This window comes from Misgurnus anguillicaudatus, chromosome 19, assembly GCF_027580225.2.
Source record: "Misgurnus anguillicaudatus chromosome 19, ASM2758022v2, whole genome shotgun sequence".
NCBI classification, from domain to species: Eukaryota; Metazoa; Chordata; class Actinopteri; order Cypriniformes; family Cobitidae; genus Misgurnus; species Misgurnus anguillicaudatus.
Genome location: NC_073355.2, coordinates 28,745,898 through 28,764,726, shown reverse-complemented (window position 1 = coordinate 28,764,726; position 18,829 = coordinate 28,745,898). Strand labels below are relative to the sequence as shown.

Genomic DNA, 18,829 nt, shown 5'->3' with positions numbered 1-18,829 from the left:
TACGACATCTTAAAAACATTTTGCCTTCCTCCACTGCACTTCTTTCACTGACCTCTTGACCCATGAAAAACTTCAAAGAGCTGATGCATTGTTTCAAAATTAAAGTGCTTTGGGTAGGGTAACACCAATGACATAAATTTGGGGGACAAATATTTATTTGATATTAATCATATTAATAGTGTACTTTTACCATTTCAGTGTTGTAGTAAATTCATACAGGGTTAAAGGTAAATGTAAATTAGATTTGTTTTATAAAAAACATGGTTTTAAATAATAAGTTCACACAGTTCAACTTCCATGTATGATCAAAGGGACAGTGCAATTTTCAGGACCTGACATTTAAAAAAAAGTATAAAAAAGGAAAAAAGAAAATTAAATAAATAAACTCTCTCATCATTTTAAGGACAGTCTATATTTATTAAATAAATATCATTATGGGATTATTGGGTCAAATTAAATGATTAAGGGGTCTGCAAAAGCAAGGGACAAGCATTTCCACCTTTTTGTAGAATGACCCCTATACATGATGTAAAAAACATTCTGTGAAAATATAACCTTGATATCTTTATTATTGACTAAGGTCATGTGTGTAAAGGAAAACAAAAATTGATGCTTATCATTTTTAAGATTTAAAAGACAGGGTCACCAAAGGCTCAATTGGTAAAAGAGGCGCGAGCAACACCAAGGTCATGGGTTTGATTTCCAGGCATCACATGCAATGCAATGTAAAACATGTATCTATTTGGATGCTTTAATCCAAAGCAATTTACATGTCAAATATTTTTATAATGTGAGGTGTTCTCTTTACTTTTAGTGGATAAGGCTGTGTACATGGTGGGAAGCTATGGTCCGAGAGCTGAGGAGCACGAGTTTATGACCCCAGTGGAGGAGGCTCCAAAGGGCATGATCGTCCGGGGAAACTACCACATTAAATCCCACTTTACAGATGATGACAAGACAGACCACCTGTCCTGGGAGTGGAACCTGCAAATCAAAAAAGATTGGGACAGTGCAGAGTAAAGCGGTCCGAGGTGTCCCTACCCCAGACGTATAGCAACATACTGAATTTGTGACAGGTGTTTAAAACATGTGACTTAGGCTAGGCACACGTGTGACTGGAGTTGAGTGATTGATGAATTAATCACGTTTAAATATAAAAGATATTCTTACTTATTAGGCATAATAAATGATGAGGACACACAACGACTGGCAGGGTATTTGAGGTGACTTATTACTTATAATGGTTGTGTTGCAACAGTAAATCTAACAAAAGAAATTCCTCATGCCTGTACTCTCAGGTTAGTGTACACTGTAAATGTAAATATCCGAATGTCTGTATTCTTGCATCGCATCTAAAGTTCTCGACTCGGCCCATGATCAGACCAGTGCATGCTTGAGTGTGAAGCCAATGGCTGAATTTCCTGTATTAATAGCCTGCTGTTAAAATTGATAAATACTTGTGTAAGATGTGGTTTGTATTAAGTGTTGCTTGTTCAAAAGGTATTGCTGAGCATTACAACCCTGCTATAAAGACCAGAACGGTATAAATTCCCACGCTGGTCGAGGCTAGTCAGCAATGCTGGTTAATTTAGTTACGAAGCATTATGGGGGATACCAACACATCAGCTTCATGTACTGGTGACCTGATTTGCTGGTCTTTTTAGCAGGGGAACAGTCATCATTGGAGCCCATAGTCAAGCACCCTCCTCATTTCCTAAAACTGTTAAAGATCTCTGTTCAGGATTCAGTAGCTGTGTCTTTCATCTATTGTTTTGGCATTTTAAGTTTCAAAATAAATACATTTTATCGTTTATAGCCTGTGCTTGTGAATACTGTCTGACATGTCCATCACCACATATGTATTGAGTCATTATTTTAGTTCTTTGTTGTCCCTACTTCTTATTTTTTATTCAAAATATAAATTCTATTCAGAAACATTAAAATATTAGATAATTTTACACAATATTGAGAAATATGATTAAATGTTTCTACAGAATGACTGCCCTTAAAGGGATAGTTCACCCAAAAATGAAATTTCTGTCATCATTTACTCACTCTCATATTGTTAAAAAACCTGTAAACATTTCTTTGTTCTAAAAAAACCAAGTAAGAAATTTGGAGGAATGTTTGTGACCCAGCAGATCAGAAGCACCATTCACTTCCATAGTATTATTTTTACTACTGTGGAGGTCAGTGGTGCTTCTGATCGGTTTGGTTGAAAGCTTTCCTCAAAATATCTTAATTTGTGTTCATCAGAACAAACACATTTATACAGGTTTGTATCAACATGAGAGTGAGTAAATTTTGACATAATTTTTTGGTTTTGGGGGGTGAACTATTCCTTTAAAGAAAGTAGAATACAAATAACTACAGGTATTACTAAAGGTACATGCATGTGCATTGGTATGAGATGCCTTTATGAGCAGACAAATGATCTGTCACTGTTAACTGTGAGTTGTTTAGCAATAGAAAGAAGTCAAAGAGCGGACAAAAAGTAGGTAACAGCTTTTGTGAATTATCATTTTTTATAACTGTGTGACTCTGCAGTCAAAATATGAGTATAAGATGTATTTGATCTTATTGAAATGAAGTAATTTGAACTATTTTTTAAATTCATATTGTGATTAATAATGTACATCATAATTAGATGTTATCATACACATCAGTAGCGTAATTGTAGTCTGTGTATTGCATGACTGTACATTAAAAACATGTCGATTAGAGGTGTCATTGTAATAGAGGCCTTGAAAGCAGTAATGTTGGAGTATTTTCTCTGCTGATTTATTAATTTGCTAACAATTATGAATTGTCAAACATTTTCATCTTGTATTTTTAATAAAGTTTAATCTGTCCTTATTTGTAAATGTTGTTTTAAATGTCTAATGTGAACGTTATACCGATGAATGCACGACACGTACATGAATGCCAAAACAAAAACATAATTAAAAGGACGTAAATTGACCAATCATAATAACCTACACTACGTTCGCATTTCTGATTGGCTCTCTGAGTGATTGACATACTCGCCAGCCATACAGGATTTGATTAGCCCGTAAGCGGTGACGTAGAGTTAGCTCTTTAGCATTATCGCTGCAGCTGAAGAGATGTCATCTGTGTTAAGGCACTCTACTAAATTCACAACCTGTGGTAGGTGTGTCTTGTTATATTAGAAATGCAGCTAGATTTACAGTATACTTTGCATCGTGTTTTATTTTGATAGAAGTATGTAATATAAATGTACTGAAATAAGAATTAGGGCGAAGGTCAGTACCTTACAAAAAGTGTAAGTTCAAACTGCCCCGTGGTTTAAATGCCCTCATGAGTTGCTGTTAAAACTATGTGTAAACTATGGCTAGATTTAGTCATTTTACTTCCCTGAGTTATTGAAATTTAGTTTAAGACTACGTCCTCTAATGAGACATGGTTTATTTACACAGTTAAAATGTAATACTGCACTGCAATAAACATATTCTGGCTTGTTTTCCAACACAATTAAGTAAAATATATTCAAACAAGATACAGAATCAAACTGATCTTTTATCGTTTTGTCTTACAGGTTTTTTCTCACTGCTGTCTGGGAACTGCAGTCATGGAAGGACCGTCGCCTTGCCATACATTGTATCTAAGAACAGATATTCAACATCTTCAAAAATTAAAGTGGATCTGGACAGCACCAATGGTATGAATCATGATACATTGTGTGTACTGATTGATTTTACTGCATTGCAACTATAAATTCCTGAAATGTGACAATGCATTTAAAGGGCACCTATTATGCAAATTCCACTTTTACAAGGTGTTTGGGTATAAATTTGTGTTGGCATTGTGTGACAACCACCCTATAATAATAATAAAAAAACTGACTGACAGTTCTGCATTACCTCAGCAAGGTACGGTGTCCGCAATATTTCAATAGTGAGATATTGTTGTCTAAAGGGGGTCGCACACCGGACACGCAGCGCTGCGTCGAGTCATGTCTAGGACAACTCGGAGGTATTGTACACCGGAAGTGTACATTAAATAGCGCAAGCTTAGTTAGATAGCGTCTACTTAAAAATGCAAAATATACGCTAGCAGCTAATGTTAATCGCTAAAGATTTGGAACAAATATAATGTTATTTAATATTAAACTATATGTGTGGGGCGACAGGGAGTTGAGCAACTTCCTGAGTCGTAGCTGGGCGCCACGGACAGGCGCCACCTGTCGGCGCTGGTGTGCATATACTCATAGAAAACAATGTGTTAGATTTTTTTAGAACGCCGTGGCGTGACGCTGAGCTGCGCACCCCCTTCAGACTGTATTCACAAAAATCAGATCTATTTTAACTGATAGCGATCACTGTCTCTTTTGATAAGTGAGAAACAATCATTAATTTGCCATTAAAGGTACAAACATGAAACAGCGTGCTTTTGCTTCTACCGAAATAGGGGATTTTATAATAGATTTTAGACATTATAAAACAAATAATCTGTAGGTGCCCTTTAAATATGCTCATTTTCCAGCTCCCACAGAGTTAAACATTTGATTCGTACCGTTTTGGAATCCATTCAGCTGATCTCCGGGTCTGGCGTTACCACTTTTAGCATAGCTTAGCATAATCCATTGAATCTGATTAGAACATTAGCATTGCACTAAAAAAAAACCAAAGAGGATATTTTTCCTATTTAAAACTTGACTCTTCTGTAGTTACATCGTGTACTAAGACCAACAGAAAATTAAAAGTTGTGATTTTCTAAGCAGATATGGCTAGGAACTATACTCTCATTCTGGCATAATAATCAAGGACTTTGCTGCTGTAATATGGCGGCAGGAGGCGAAATGATTTAACGCAGTGCCTGAAAATAGTCCCCTGCTATTGAAAGTTCGAAGGGGACTACTTTCTTGGGCTGCATAATATCATTGTGCCTTAGTACACGATGTAACTACAGAAGAGTCAAGTTTTAAATATTGAAACTCTTTGGTTATTTTGAGTGCGATGCTAATGGTCTAATCAGATTCAATGGATTATGCTAAGCTATGCTAAAAGTGATACAGCGATCAGCTGAATGGATACCAAAACTGTAAAAATCAAATGTTTAACTCTAAGGGAGCTGGAAAATGCGTATATTTTTTTTAAAGTGGAGTGTCCCTTTAATTTTGCATACATTTTATCAGTACACTGCACTTTACCAGTTGAGCTACAAAGCACGGATACAGTATATATACTAAATGGTGTTTAATTTTTCCTCAAAGGCATTGCTGTAATGCAGTTTCAGAGCCCTCCGGTCAACAGTCTCAGTCTTGACTTTTTGACTGAATTTGCCATCAGTTTAGAAAAGCTCGAGATGGACAGAAGCTGCAGGGGTGTGATCATAACTTCTGTAAGTAATCAGAAAAATCTCAAGCATGCAGTAAGAAAGAGTATAATTTTGCTTTTAATTGATAGTGTGTTTGTATTGTAGGCCCAGCCAAAGGTTTTCTCTGCTGGGTTAGATATTTTGGAAATGTTTCAAAAGAGCCCTGAACACTGTGCAGAATTCTGGAAATCTGTACAAGAAATGTGGCTGAAGCTTTATGGATCCAACAAGGTCACCATCGCTGCCATCAATGTGAGTATCACAGCACACTAGTTTATTTTTCGTAAATACTTTCTGTCGATGAAGAATGGTAATTGTTCTATTTTTAGGGATCCAGTCCTGCAGGTGGCTGCTTAATGGCTATGTGTTGTGACTACAGGATTATGGCAGATAACCCACGGTATAGCATTGGTCTCAATGAAACGAAGCTTGGGATAGTAGCACCTTTTTGGTATGTAATATGTTTTCTACGTTACTCCTGTACATGGATCTACTATCTGTTTGGATGGTATTTAAAAATTTTATGGGGCAGGTTTAAGGACACCATGGCAAATACAGTGGGCAACAGAGAAACAGAGAAGGGTCTTCAGCTTGGTTTGCTGTATAGTGCTCCAGAAGCCCTGAAGGTCGGTCTGGTTGATGAGCTCGTTCCTGAGGACAAAGTTCTCGACACAGCCACTGAGACCATGACCAAATGGTTGGCTATCCCAGGTAAATATAACTAATGTACAACGAAGTACGACTTTTCGGATTAAAGAACTGTCTTTATTGATTGTACATGAGGGACGTGTGCTATGTGTATATGTTTTTGTCTGTAGATCATGCTCGCCAGATAACTAAGTCCATGATGAGAAAGCCCACAATAGACAAACTTCTTGCAAACAAAGAAGCTGACATCAAAAACTTTGTCAGTTTCATCACCAAAGACTCCATCCAGAAATCTATTGGGATGTACTTGGAGATGTTAAAGAGGAGAAAGTCCTGAAGAGCTGAACGAGTTACAAGTGTGCCAATTGTTGAAGTTGCCTATACTGTATGTATCAGTGTTGTTGTACATCACACACCTTTCTTTTGTTAATAGTGCATATCTGGACGACTTCAATGTTGTTTGCAAATAAAACTTTTTGAATCAAAATGGGAGAATATCAGCTTGTGGCCATTTTAGTTGAAATATATGAATACACGTGCAATATTTTTTACAATTGTAAACTTTTATCTAGTGACGTTACAAGATATTTTTTATGTTTTAAAAATGAAGCAATATAAAGATTAATTAATTAATGAATTTAATATATGGTCATGAAAACTGCATGCATTACATATATATTTTTAATAGATGAAATATAGCATTTTACTGCTTGCAAGTTCATGTCAACCCAATACATTATGCATTAGCTACATCATGATAGTACAATGTATTGTCTATGCAAGTGACTTGTTTTTATTCACCAAGAGTAGAATTATGTCACATGTTTCTTAACGTCAGGAATTAGCGTGCTAGTTTACTGTTTATTTGCCGCATAAAAACAATCTTGATCTGTTTCACATCAGCTCGACCTCAACTGGGAAGTGATCACTCACTGCAAGGGCCTAAAAAAAGAGAGTAAGAGATGATGGTTCAGACAGGTGAACGCTCAGCTTTTGTTTAAAATAATTGTTTCATTGAAGCCCAAACACTTCTTACCCAACTCTGGCTTAATCCTTGAGCTTCCATGAAGTCAAATACCTGTGCAGATCCAGGAGACACTGCACTCATCATATCAGAAGTGGCCACAATCCTTTAATAAAGAATTAGAAAAATCTATAGACTTTACTCATTCAGTGAAATTGCATCCTCGGTGACAATTTGATTTAATCCAGTATTCTCCCTCACCTATCATAAGGGCAGTCCGTGTGTGTGACAGTTGTGTCAGTGCTGTCAGAGATGAGCCAGTTGTAAATCGGTTCTGTGCGGAGTCGTATTTTTGACTAGCCTGGTAATACCATCCTCTGCTATTTTGCTTCGCTTCATAGACAGAGTCTGGCTGGGCATAATTGACAATCGTTTTCCTTCTCGTGGGAGGGGCTTGTCTGAAGTTTAAAATCATTGGTCTAAACGTAAGCCAATCACACGTAACATTTGGATATGATGTGCTTTATGCTCCGGATCAGCCGCATCGAATCTCTGCTGTAAAATACACGTATGATGTGAAAACAAACCCATCGAGCGAAATACCAGAGTTAACATGGCTATGAACGACTTTTGCAGATTATGTTAAGTAAATCGTGCCAGAGCTAGTTGAACACTATCCTTACGGTGGCTTTCCACTCACGTCTAACGGGAGGAAAGCCCCTCTCTCCTCTCAAACTCTTCCACCAGACAACCATAACCATATGTAAATTAAATCTTCCTACCTTATTTTCTGGTTAATCAGGAATGTCACCAAAGAATGCTTGCCCACGCGTCCTCCACCATTAACTGTGAACAATATAATTCCCTTCCATGATTTCTCGATCGTTGTGCACGTCAAGCTGTGCTGCACACAGTTTCTCGCTGACGATCGGTAAAGTTGATAAATTAAACTTTTCCAAAAACTTGTCGGGAGTAGGGCAACAACATAATCTCCATTCAAATGTTTAACAAACACTTTTCTTGTTCGGGTTTAAGTTGGCAAGTGCCGGTTCTCCACAACAGAGCAAATAGCTTTCTGTGTCTCCATAGAGGGTTTTCACGACGCGTCATCAGAGCGGAAGACGCCATATTGGAGGCACTCCGCATCACAAAGAGCACAGACACTGATGTATATGCCGAACGTCGACAAGGAAAATGGTTAATTATTGCCGTGTTTGAGATGGTACCAACAGCACATATTGAGAAAAACATTTGGATTATTATCGACATCCAAAAGTTATTAAAAACCAGGGAAAGGAATGCAAGAAATGATCAGAGGCGGCGCTTGTGGTTGGTAAAGCTCAGGAAAAAGGGTAGTATTGTATTAGAAATATGATTGAAGTACATAAAGTATAAAACAATTATGCTTCTACTTGTGCTTTATTTAAAGAGTATTTAATATGTACTTTAGTGTATGCACAAAATGTACTTAAACACAAATAAAATTTGCGCTGCTATGCCTTAATGCCAGTGTGCTTAATTGCTCATAACACATTTTCTATTGTAATGATAATAATATTTTTAATAGTAAATGGTAAAAACAATTATTGCTTTTATTTTTTACTGTGCTTATTTTACTGTAAAGCACTTTGGTAGGACACTGGCTATTTTAAATTTGCTATATAAATAAAGCTGACATTGACATATGGGCTCGGCATGAAAACTAGGTAGGTCACTAACTTATATCGGGATATGCAACTGAAGGAAGAATCGCCGGGTCGTCACGGATCCTAGAAGAGGGAGCTCGTAGGAATCTGCATCGCCTATAAATTGTAATTTCTCGAAATATCGTGCCTTTTCTTGTGGTCCAAGTCCTTCCCTATATGCCTTTGCATCTTGGACGCGTTTTCTGATGTTTAGACATGTCTACATTCACTTAAAGTATCCAAAGCGCATAATATTCCATTGTACTCCGTTCAGTTCTTTACACCGAGTGCCTCCACGATGGCCGCGCATCCGGGTTACCGCCCAGAACGTGACGTCGGTGAAAACCCTCTATACGGACTACCGGCACATCCGGGAACTTGACTGTAAATTTCGTCACCGCCCCTTTTCGGGGGTTAAAAAAGCAGCGCCTCCATTGGCTTCCATTCAAAATAGCGGAACAAAGCAACGGTTTTACACAGCCGGCAGGCGTAAATAACTTATGAAATCACTCAGATTAAACATGTCGAGTATTTATCTGTCCATCCTGCCTGCCATAGAGCGCGAAAGATACATTAACACATTTAATTTGGTCAATATAAAAACATGTCCCTTTCATTCTCACAGCGTCAAATTTGTGTAACAAAGCTATCCAGTGATTGTTGGAAATATCACTAAGGCTAGTTGTATGGCTGGATGGAAAAGTGCACTCAGTACTCTAAATATAAAGACATAATATATATATATATATATACGAAGTACGTTTCAAATACGAAGTAAAATCATTCGCTTGCTTCCCTGTTGACTTGATGAGGTACGTGTTTAATGTAAGACACCTCTGGCCAATAGGGAGCGTTGTTACACAAATTTGATGCTGGGAGAATGGAGGGGACATGTTTTTATATTGATCAAGTTGGGTGTATTGATGTATCTTTCGTGCTCTATGGCGGCCAGGGTGGACAGATAATTGCTCAACGTGTTTAATCTGAGTGATTTCATAAGTTATTTACGCCTGCCGGCTGTGTACGAAGGTTGCTTTGTTCCGCTGTTTTGAATGGAAGTCAATGGAACGTCTAGTGCGATTTCCCCCAAAAGTGGGCGTGAACCTGTTCAGAGACATTCTATGACGTTGCGCCGGTTGTGCGTATGTCACGGTTTAGCGTCTACGTCACGGCTCTCAGCCCGCCCTCTGTTCGTTGATTGGACGGTCGTTTTGAGAAAGACTTCGTACTTCCGCTAAATTTCATGGCCCTGTCCCAAATGGCGCACTTCATGTGGACTTTCGGTCTCGTGGCCTTAAATTGCGCGTGCTCGCTTAGTCCACGAGTCCGTAGGGTGTCCCATCTGTCATTTTTACGCTTTGAAGTGTGCTCATCAGCGCCTCCTTTGCCCCCTTGATGCGGTCTTCAGCGAAGCCCGCACTGCAGCAGGCTTCGCGCACCTTACCAACCCAGAAGTCCTTGCGAAAGAGCAATCAGACCAATCAGACGACGGAAGGGAGGAGCTCACACTGACGGGCAACTTCTCTACCTATTTCCGGTGTGACGCTCGAGTCTGTCCCAAAATACGACTCCGTTGCACCCACGTGGACTCGCATTAAGGGTCCCTAAAGTCTGGACTACGTGATGTCATCAAAGTGTGGACTCTGAGGAGGACCACAAGTCCAGAGTGTGCCATTTGGGACAGGACCCATTACGCTTCTGTACTCAGTCTGAGATACCTCCCATTCAAACCGTTTTCCGCCGGTCTCAAAACGACCGTCCAATCAACGAACAGAGGGCGGGCTGAGAGCCGTGACGTAGACGCTAAACCGTGACATGGAGACACAGAAAGCTATTTGCTCTGTTGTGGAGAACCGGCACTTGCCAACTTAAACCCGAACAAGAAAAGTGTTTGTTAAACATTTGAATGGAGATTATGTTGTTGCCCTACTCCCGACAAGTTTTTGGAAAAGTTTAATTTATCAACTTTACCGATCGTCAGCGAGAAACTGTGTGCAGCACAGCTTGACGTGCACAACGATCGAGAAATCATGGAAGGGAATTATATTGTTCACAGTTAATGGTGGAGGACGCGTGGGCAAGCATTCTTTGGTGACATTCCTGATTAACCAGAAAATAAGGTAGGAAGATTTAATTTACATATGGTTATGGTTGTCTGGTGGAAGAGTTTGAGAGGAGAGAGGGGCTTTCCTCCCGTTAGACGTGAGTGGAAAGCCACCGTAAGGATAGTGTTCAACTAGCTCTGGCCCGATTTACTTAACATAATCTGCAAAAGTCGTTCATAGCCATGTTAACTCTGGTATTTCGCTCGATGGGTTTGTTTTCACATCATAGAGACAGAGCGCAGCGCGTCACAACCTGAAAGCCACGCCCACCGGGGGGGAAAGCAATCCAACAGTCTCCATTGAGTTTGTGTTGCGAGGGGCCGCCTCCTTGTCATTTCTGGCTTATGGCAGGGAACTGAATGGTGCCTAGGGGCTGCTTTGGGACGGTATGTGCAGCTAGCAAGCCAGAGAACACAGAAATGGGTTTTTGTGGGCTGTCGAGCCGTGGAGCCCGGTCTTTGGGGAGGGTGGAGTGGATCGCCGATTGCGTTTCCCCCTATTGGACGCGGTTTTACTAATAGGAGTACTATGAAAAGTTGCCTGTTTCCATTTCTGTGTCTGAACGCTCGTTTTTTGGGGTCGACAGCTTATAAAAAATTATTTATTTATTTTTTTGGCGTGTTAGATGTACACCTTGTCACACAGCAGCTTTTATGTATTATTCTGTTTTTAAGTTTAATCTGTAAATAAGTTTTTATAAGCTGTCGACCCCAAAAAACGAGCGTTTAAAGACACAAAAATGGATACAGGCAACTTTTCATAGTACTTCTATTAGTAGAACTGCGTCCACTAGGGGGAAACGTAGTCGGCGATCCACTTTATTCTCCTTAAAGGCTGGGTTTTACGGCTCGACAGCTTATAAAAACTTATTTCTGGGTTCTTTTGCTTGTTAGCTGTACATATTGTCACACAGCAGCTTTTAGGCATTATTCAGTTTTTTGTTATAAGCCAGAAATGACAAGGAGGCGGCTTCTCTCAATACAAACTCAATGGAGACGGTTGGATTGATTTCCCCCCCGGTGGGCGTGGTTTTCAAATTTGCATAACGGCGCTCTGTCTCTATACGTGTATTTTACAGCAGAGATTCGATGCGGCTGATCCGGAGCATAAAGCACATCATATCCAAATGTTACGTGTGATTGGCTTACGTTTAGACCAATGATTTTAAACTTCAGACAAGCCCCTCCCACGAGAAGGAAAACGATTGTCAATTATGCCCAGCCAGACAATGGCTGTTTCTCAATATGCGTTCTTCAGCGATCTTGCGTCCTCGTGTCCTCGCTCTACGTCATCATTAACGGTCGAAGTTCATTCCAATTCTCAAGAACGCAAGGACAGAGGACGCATGAAAATACCCGGATGTGTTCTTGATATCGAGGATGCATCGAGTGCAGACTTGCTGAAATCGCTTTACGCCCCAGAAGTCATTGCGGCAAAACTTCCGAGTTCGTTCTTCCAAGGTCGCCTGGCAAGACCGATCTCCACGAGGACGCAAGTCCGTTCTTTGCGTTCTTGGAATTGAGAAACAGCCTCTGTCTATGAAGCGAAGCAAAATAGCAGAGGATGGTATTACCAGGCTAATTATATTGCATAGCTAACATGAATTAACAATAAGCATTATGGGGTGGTTTCCTGGACAGGGATTATCTTAAACCAGTACTAGGCCTTAAATATAACTAGTTTAATCAAACATGCCTTACTAAAAACATTACTTGTGTGCATTTTGAGGCAAAACAAAGGGCACTGATGTATTTTAAGTTGTTTTCAGTTTGGACAGCTCTTACATTTATTTTAGTACTAGTCTAATCCCTGTCTGGGTAACCGCCACCTATGGGGTTTCAGCATTTATTAATCTTTTTTATTGTTAATTAATGTCATTGTGTATGTTAACAGCTACAACTTGCAGGGTTGATTTCAGTGTTGGGCCAAAAAGGTACGAACCCAACCTGGGATGCGTTTCCCAAAAGCATCATTAGCTAACTATGGTGATTCATACCATTGAACTCTATTGGTAACGACGATTTAGTTGCTTTCGGGAAACGCACCCCTGTTAGGTTGTTTCAACTCAAAATGCTGGATTGTTTTAACCCCAATGCTGAGTCAAATATAATCATTTACTGGGTTAAAGGCGGAGTCCACGATGTTTGAAAAACGCTTTGGAAAAGGAGACGGGCCAACTACCAAAACACACTTATAGCCAATCAGCAGTAAGGAGCGTGTCTACTAACCGTCATTGTTGCCTGGGTTGCGTATGTGTGGGGCGGGTCTATCAACAGAAGGTCCAGATTCTATTGGGGTAGGGGCATGTTTGTTTAGGTGATTTCAAATATCAACATTGGCTTTCAAACATTGTGGACTCCGCCTTTAATTTAAAGAGGACATATCATTAAAATCTGACTTTTTCTATTTTTAAGTGCTATAATTGGACCCCCACTGCTTCTATTAAAGGTGCTCTAAGCGACCCTGGTGAAAAACAAATATACTTTATTGTATTTCAAGTATATTTAACTTTGCAGTAGTACATTACAAATATACTTACAAAGGAATGTACTTTCTTTAAACATATTTAAAGTATGCTTACAACATATTTGCGCGTATTTTTTACAATTAAACTTTTAACATACTTCAAAATAATTATACTTTAAGTATATTTCTCTAAAGTATACTTTTAGAAAATATACTAAAGTTAAAGTTTTGTGCAATTTTTAAAGTATACTAAATTTAAACTTATTTTAAAATGTATTTTAGGTATACTTTATTGGTATGCTTAAAGTTATCATTATAATAATGCACTGACAGTATATTTCTAAAATACATTATTTAGTATTCTTTAGAAACAGTATATTTTAAGTACATTTTGAAAGTATATGGGGTGTACAAATGTATATTATTTTATGGAGAAATAACGGGGGCTTAAAATTACGAGTTCAGTTACATTTTATATTGTAGATGTATACATTTGTAATATACTATTAACATAATAAGGTACACTTTAACTTCACTATAGTCAAGCATTGGATAAACCAATTAACTGTCTTTTACCACAAAATAACCATGGGTTTGCTAATAATAATCAATACACCAAAATAAAAACATGGTTACTAAACTTATATAATATGAGTGTTTGTTTGTTTTTGTAGTTTTTGAGTCAATTGCATACCGCTTTTAGCTGTACACATTAATTAACTTAAACAGTTTTCGTAAATGCATTTCAGAGAAAAGTGAACTCTGAGATTTGAATAATGCATCTGACGTGTGTGATGACGTCACGACGCACGTATTTTGATTTTTACCAGTCGTTCAAGACGGACGGATTCAGTCCCAAGGTACGTTAAAATATCTTAAAATTAATTATATTTGATTATCGTTTGACCATTCTGAAGTTTATCAGTAGACTATCATATTTCGAATGCGAAATGTTGTCAATAACGCGGTGTCTAACTCGCTATTAGTGATAAGCTGCTGTGTAGCTTAGCTTAGCTTATAGCTAATGTTAAAGGTTTGAAAGATAGCACTGTTAGCCTGTTATATCGAATTAGTACACCCGATTGTTTTGTTAACTTAAATATATGTATTGGTGTGTATGTATATGTTAATGAAAAAAGGGAGCGTCAGAAAATCTGTTTTTTTATGTAGCGTGAAAGTTAACCATTTATTGACTGTTTAGAGGTTGTAAGGCTTTTACCTAACTGTATTTAGTATTAATGATGCTGCATTCTTTCCTCAGAAGCTAAAGTTTTTCAAAGACATTTGTAGGGAGGACTTTGCAGCTAATGGTAAGTCATTTTAAACTCTTAAGATATAATAATTCATTCGTAGTAGTAAATCAAGCTTCAGTTTAGATAACGTTATATACATATTGAGGCGGTTTCCCGGACAGGGACTAGACCAGTCCCAGACCAAAACAAATGTAAGAGCCGTCCAAACCGAAAACAACTTGCACTGACATATCTTAAAATACACCAGTGTCCTTTGTTTTGCCTCAAAATGCACAATGTTTTTATTAAGGCATGTTTTTTTAAATTAGTTATATTTCTTAATTAAACTAAGGCCTAGTCCTGTTTTAAGCTAATCCCTTTCCAGGAAACCACCCAATTGTCTGCTTGTTGCTTCTGACAAGTTTACATTTAAACTTAATACAATAAAATATTTCCTTAGGAGCTGAAGTATTTTATGTTAGGAGGATTTTGCAGCCCATTTAGGCAATTCATCATAATGAAAACTCTTAGGGGTGGTTTCCCGGACAGGGATTAGCTTTATCCAGGACTAGACCTTAGTTTAAGTAGGATAGTTTTAACAAACATGCCTTACTAAAAACATTACTTATGTGCATTACGATGTAAAACAAAGGGCACTGATGTATTTTAAGATATGTCAGAGCAAGTTGTTTTCAGTTTGGACAGCTCTTACATTTATTTTAGTCTAGGACTAGTCTAATTCCTGTCTGGGAAACCGCCCCTTAATATATATGATGACATTTAAGTCAAGCTCCAGTTTAGGTAAAAATATCTGCTATACAATCTCTGCCAGTAAACTATAGATTTAATACAGTAAGTCTTAAATAAATGTAATGTTTTAATATTAAACACAGCTTATTATATTAAGACAGCTTATTGTCTCTCTTTTTCAGATTTCCTTAGGCTGAACCAAAACCTGCCAGACTAAAGTTGATTTGGGAGAGAAAGACGTTGTACAATCAACTCAATCATCTTGGCATTCTTCAATGAGTAATTGTTCCATTTTTAGGCAAATACTGTACACTTTGAATGCTGTGAATAAAACTATATTTTAAATATATTTAAAATGAATTGTTTTTGACTGTTTTAATCAGCTTTTATTTATTTGGAAAAAAATATTTTGGTTATGTTACCAGCTAAAGTAATCTATTCCCAAAATAGCACTCTTTAAGTTAACTAATTATTAACGCACTTGAAGTATACTCATTACTAATCTAGCTGCAGGTATGTAAAATTATACAAAATGTAATGTACTTGGCATATTCATTTTTCACCAGGGCAGTTTTTAGAATTTTGGATTGGCCAAAAATATATAGAATGTACGCAAACAGTCTATTTAAGGTATACTGATTGTATGTTTGCAAGACACTCATAATACATTTGTAATGTACTCCTAACATAAATAAAACACACTCTAAATCCACTTATCAAGCATGAATTTAGCACAAAAACAGTCATGTACTTAAATTGTACTAAATACATTTAAAGTTGTTCCACTTTAGCACACAAAAGTACACTAAATACACTTAAAGTTGTACTTTGTTACAATTAATATACAACTAAAATATATTAAGTACAAAATTAGTTGTTCCAAAATAGCACTCTTTAAATAAACTAATCAATAGCACACTTTAAGTATACTGGTCATTAGTGTGACTGCAAGTATACTTAAGTATATCAAAATTAAATATATTTAGCATACTATTTTTTCACCAGGGGAATTTATGCGTTGTAGACCATAAAACATTTTTGTTACATACAGCAAACTTCTCCTTGCTACTATCTGCTTGCTACCTGACAGCTGATCAAACTGTAAAAAAATGCGATCTCTGTAGACAGCCCAGGCTCCACAAACGGCAATAACAACACAGTGGCCAAACCTAACACCACGAAACATAACAAAGTGTTCCAGCTAATAAACGACAAGAAGGATTGGGGGTTGGTCGCGTTCATGAAAGCACGGAAGTGAGGGGCAGGGGGAGGAGTTAGCTATGCTCCGTTTGTTTGAAAACAGTTCAAACATCAACAAAAAGTGACGTCACACAGATTCGCTTAGAGCGCCTTTAATCTAGAAAATGTGAAAAAGGTCAACTCAGTAACTTAGTTTTGGTAAACCATTTTCTGCAAGCATGTGAAAAATAGGTCATTGAAATCTGGCTCCCCTTGTGATGTCAGAAGGGGATAATACTGCCCCTTAATCTGCAATATCCAACCACTGCACTGCCATTTAGTGCAGAGATCAGCTCATTTGCATTTATAATAACACGCCCAAAAATGACACATTATTGCTCACACCTAAAAGTGGCCATTTTTAACATGTTATAATAAATTATCCATTTGGTATTTTGAGCTAGAACTTCACAGATGCATTCTGGGGACACCAAATATTTATTTGACATTTTAAAAAGTCTTGTGAAATGTCCTCTTTAACCTAATGACTGGGTTTGTCCCCTTTTTAACCAAGTGCTGGGTCGAAAATAACCCAGCATTTTTTAATGTGAATTCTATAGTTTTGTTCATTGTTAGTTTTTGTTAGCTAATGCATTAACTAATGTTAACAAATACAACCTACTGTAAAGTGTTACCAAAATATATAGACATTTTTCCCATCTGGTGTATACAGATTTTTTTTATTTTCTTTTTAAATTAAGCAATGTGCCTAACCCAAAGGAAACTGTCACTAAATTTAGTATATTGGTAATTGTATGGGATGAAAAGCTTTTGCGCCCTAATATGTTTCAAGTTGTGTGGTGTTGCTACTTGATGCATATACGTAAACTACAAAATGAGGGGATTCGTCATAATCTGGCACCCACCTGTATTAGAGGAGAACATCACAACAAAAGGTTCTCTGTTGAATGTATCAGTTCCACAGGGCTCACATCCGTCATCATATTGGAAACTGTTTGCCACAGACACAGCCTCAACCCTGATAAACGTTAAGTGTAATAATTAGTATTGCTATTTTTTTTATAATATGTGTTCAAATACTGTTTTATAAACGAAATGTTACCTGTAAATGAAGAGGTATCTCTCTTTGTAAGTGCTTCTACCCAGGGGTTCACTGACAATGTACTGATATTCATATGAAGAGGAACCTCTGATAATAAAAGCATGACATTCCAACATTATATTTTTATTTTTTTATTCGCACCTCAGTCATATTTTATTGTTCAACTTACCCATTCACACTTTGCATCAGTTTATTAGTTGCAGTAAGATCAGTGTCCCTCACCTCTTGAATAACTAAAATGTCATATCGATGCACAACCTAACAAACAAACAAATCCCTAATGTTTACAGGAAAACTGTGTAAGTGTGGTATATGAGTAACATATAATTGTTACTCACTTTGGTAATGATATCAAGCAGAGTTGCATTTGATGCTTTTGAGTTTCCAAAGGATTTGATGTTGAACGCTCCAATTAACAAGGAGCTTCCAACGTGGACACAAATCACAATAAGTCCAATAATGGCAATAATCTTCATTCTATATACAAAGAAAGAGAGCATATTTAAATATTAAGTAGTCAACATCAAAAACTAACTGATGATTTTAAATCAGCACAGGTTTGTGTTATTAAAGTAAAATAGTGTGCATAAATATATACTTGCATCCAAAACAAATACATTGTTATTAAATAAGTGAAATTCTTTATAATTATGCATTAGGTGATGAAAATGTCTATGCAATAAAAGGCAGCTCTACCTGCTGTTGAGATCTGTGTAAGCACCATGAGAACAGGTATACAATCTGTTCCCCCACTGGGTAACCTTTATATAATCTTGCTTTACAGGGTCTTTTCAGGGCAATAAAGTGGTATCAAAGTCTCTGGAAAGTTTTTAGTTACAAGTACTGTGCAAATACATTGGCCCCTCTCTCTTTTCTTCTCCTTGGGAAATAAGCAGATGACTTTAGGTGATAAGGCAAAGTGTAACGTAACTTTAACCTGGTGTTGGGCAGACAGAAGTGTTTGTTTTGAGTTTAGTTTTGTAGATTGCTGTTGTTGCTCAATATGGAAAGACGTTTTGTTTGCATATGATATCAAAAGGCTATTTTCTCACACACCCCACATACATACTGCTTAGCAATACAACCTCGATGCAACAGGGGGCGCTCAATCCGTATGCTGTACTACATGGAAAACACAAATTTGAAGTTTATAGCCTACATGTACTGTATTCACTTTCCATGTAAATTTAATGTTTATGTTACCGTACAATGTTGATTGTGTTCGCCATATCGGTACAAACCAATATAAATCTAAATATGAAAAACTAAAATACATAAGTGTAATATTATATACAATTTTATTAAAGTGTTTTTAATTGTAATATAAGCGAGGAAAATAT

General features: G+C 37.4%; 3 protein-coding genes across 4 annotated transcripts in view; 2 read left to right on the top strand and 1 right to left on the bottom strand.

The window, feature by feature from the left end:
- Positions 1 to 1,811, top strand: part of arhgdig (Rho GDP dissociation inhibitor (GDI) gamma) — a 34,356-nt gene extending 32,545 nt beyond the window's left edge. For both annotated transcript variants that reach the window (XM_055194157.2, XM_055194156.2), the window contains exon 6: positions 815 to 1,811. In XM_055194157.2, the coding sequence (XP_055050132.1) occupies positions 815 to 1,020 (206 nt within the window). In that variant the 3' untranslated portion in view covers positions 1,021 to 1,811. The remainder of the gene's footprint in view (positions 1 to 814) is intronic.
- A 1,190-nt stretch (positions 1,812 to 3,001) lies between these two features.
- Positions 3,002 to 6,472, top strand: eci1 (enoyl-CoA delta isomerase 1). The gene is made up of 7 exons (XM_055194153.2): positions 3,002 to 3,147; positions 3,557 to 3,679; positions 5,234 to 5,361; positions 5,443 to 5,589; positions 5,667 to 5,788; positions 5,870 to 6,048; positions 6,156 to 6,472. Exons 1-7 carry the CDS (start codon positions 3,105 to 3,107, stop codon positions 6,320 to 6,322), a joined length of 909 nt encoding a protein of 302 aa, XP_055050128.1. The 5' UTR covers positions 3,002 to 3,104; the 3' UTR covers positions 6,323 to 6,472.
- A 134-nt stretch (positions 6,473 to 6,606) lies between these two features.
- dnase1 (deoxyribonuclease I) lies at positions 6,607 to 18,344 on the bottom strand. The gene is made up of 9 exons (XM_073856650.1): positions 18,186 to 18,344; positions 17,828 to 17,966; positions 17,659 to 17,747; positions 17,490 to 17,576; positions 17,259 to 17,405; positions 9,258 to 9,324; positions 7,211 to 7,305; positions 7,022 to 7,115; positions 6,607 to 6,927 (listed from the first exon to the last, which is right to left on the bottom strand). Exons 2-9 carry the CDS (start codon positions 17,963 to 17,965, stop codon positions 6,880 to 6,882), a joined length of 765 nt encoding a protein of 254 aa, XP_073712751.1. The 5' UTR covers position 17,966; positions 18,186 to 18,344; the 3' UTR covers positions 6,607 to 6,879.
- Between the last annotated feature and the right edge of the window lie 485 nt (positions 18,345 to 18,829).

What these genes read in the sequence shown, in the direction of transcription:
- eci1 (XM_055194153.2), top strand. Translation starts at nt 3,105, where the DNA reads ATGTCATCTGTGTTAAGGCACTCTACTAAATTCACAACCTGTG. An exon ending in TACTAAATTCACAACCTGTG is followed by an intron (nt 3,148 to 3,556) that starts GTAGGTGTGTCT and finishes TTTGTCTTACAG; the next exon opens with GTTTTTTCTCACTGCTGTCT. An exon ending in GGGATAGTAGCACCTTTTTG is followed by an intron (nt 5,789 to 5,869) that starts GTATGTAATATG and finishes TTTATGGGGCAG; the next exon opens with GTTTAAGGACACCATGGCAA.
- dnase1 (XM_073856650.1), bottom strand. Translation starts at nt 17,965, where the DNA reads ATGAAGATTATTGCCATTATTGGACTTATTGTGATTTGTGTCCACGTT. An exon ending in AGATACCTCTTCATTTACAG is followed by an intron (nt 17,406 to 17,489) that starts GTAACATTTCGT and finishes AACGTTTATCAG; the next exon opens with GGTTGAGGCTGTGTCTGTGG. An exon ending in ACGGACTGCCCTTATGATAG is followed by an intron (nt 7,116 to 7,210) that starts GTGAGGGAGAAT and finishes TCTTTATTAAAG; the next exon opens with GATTGTGGCCACTTCTGATA.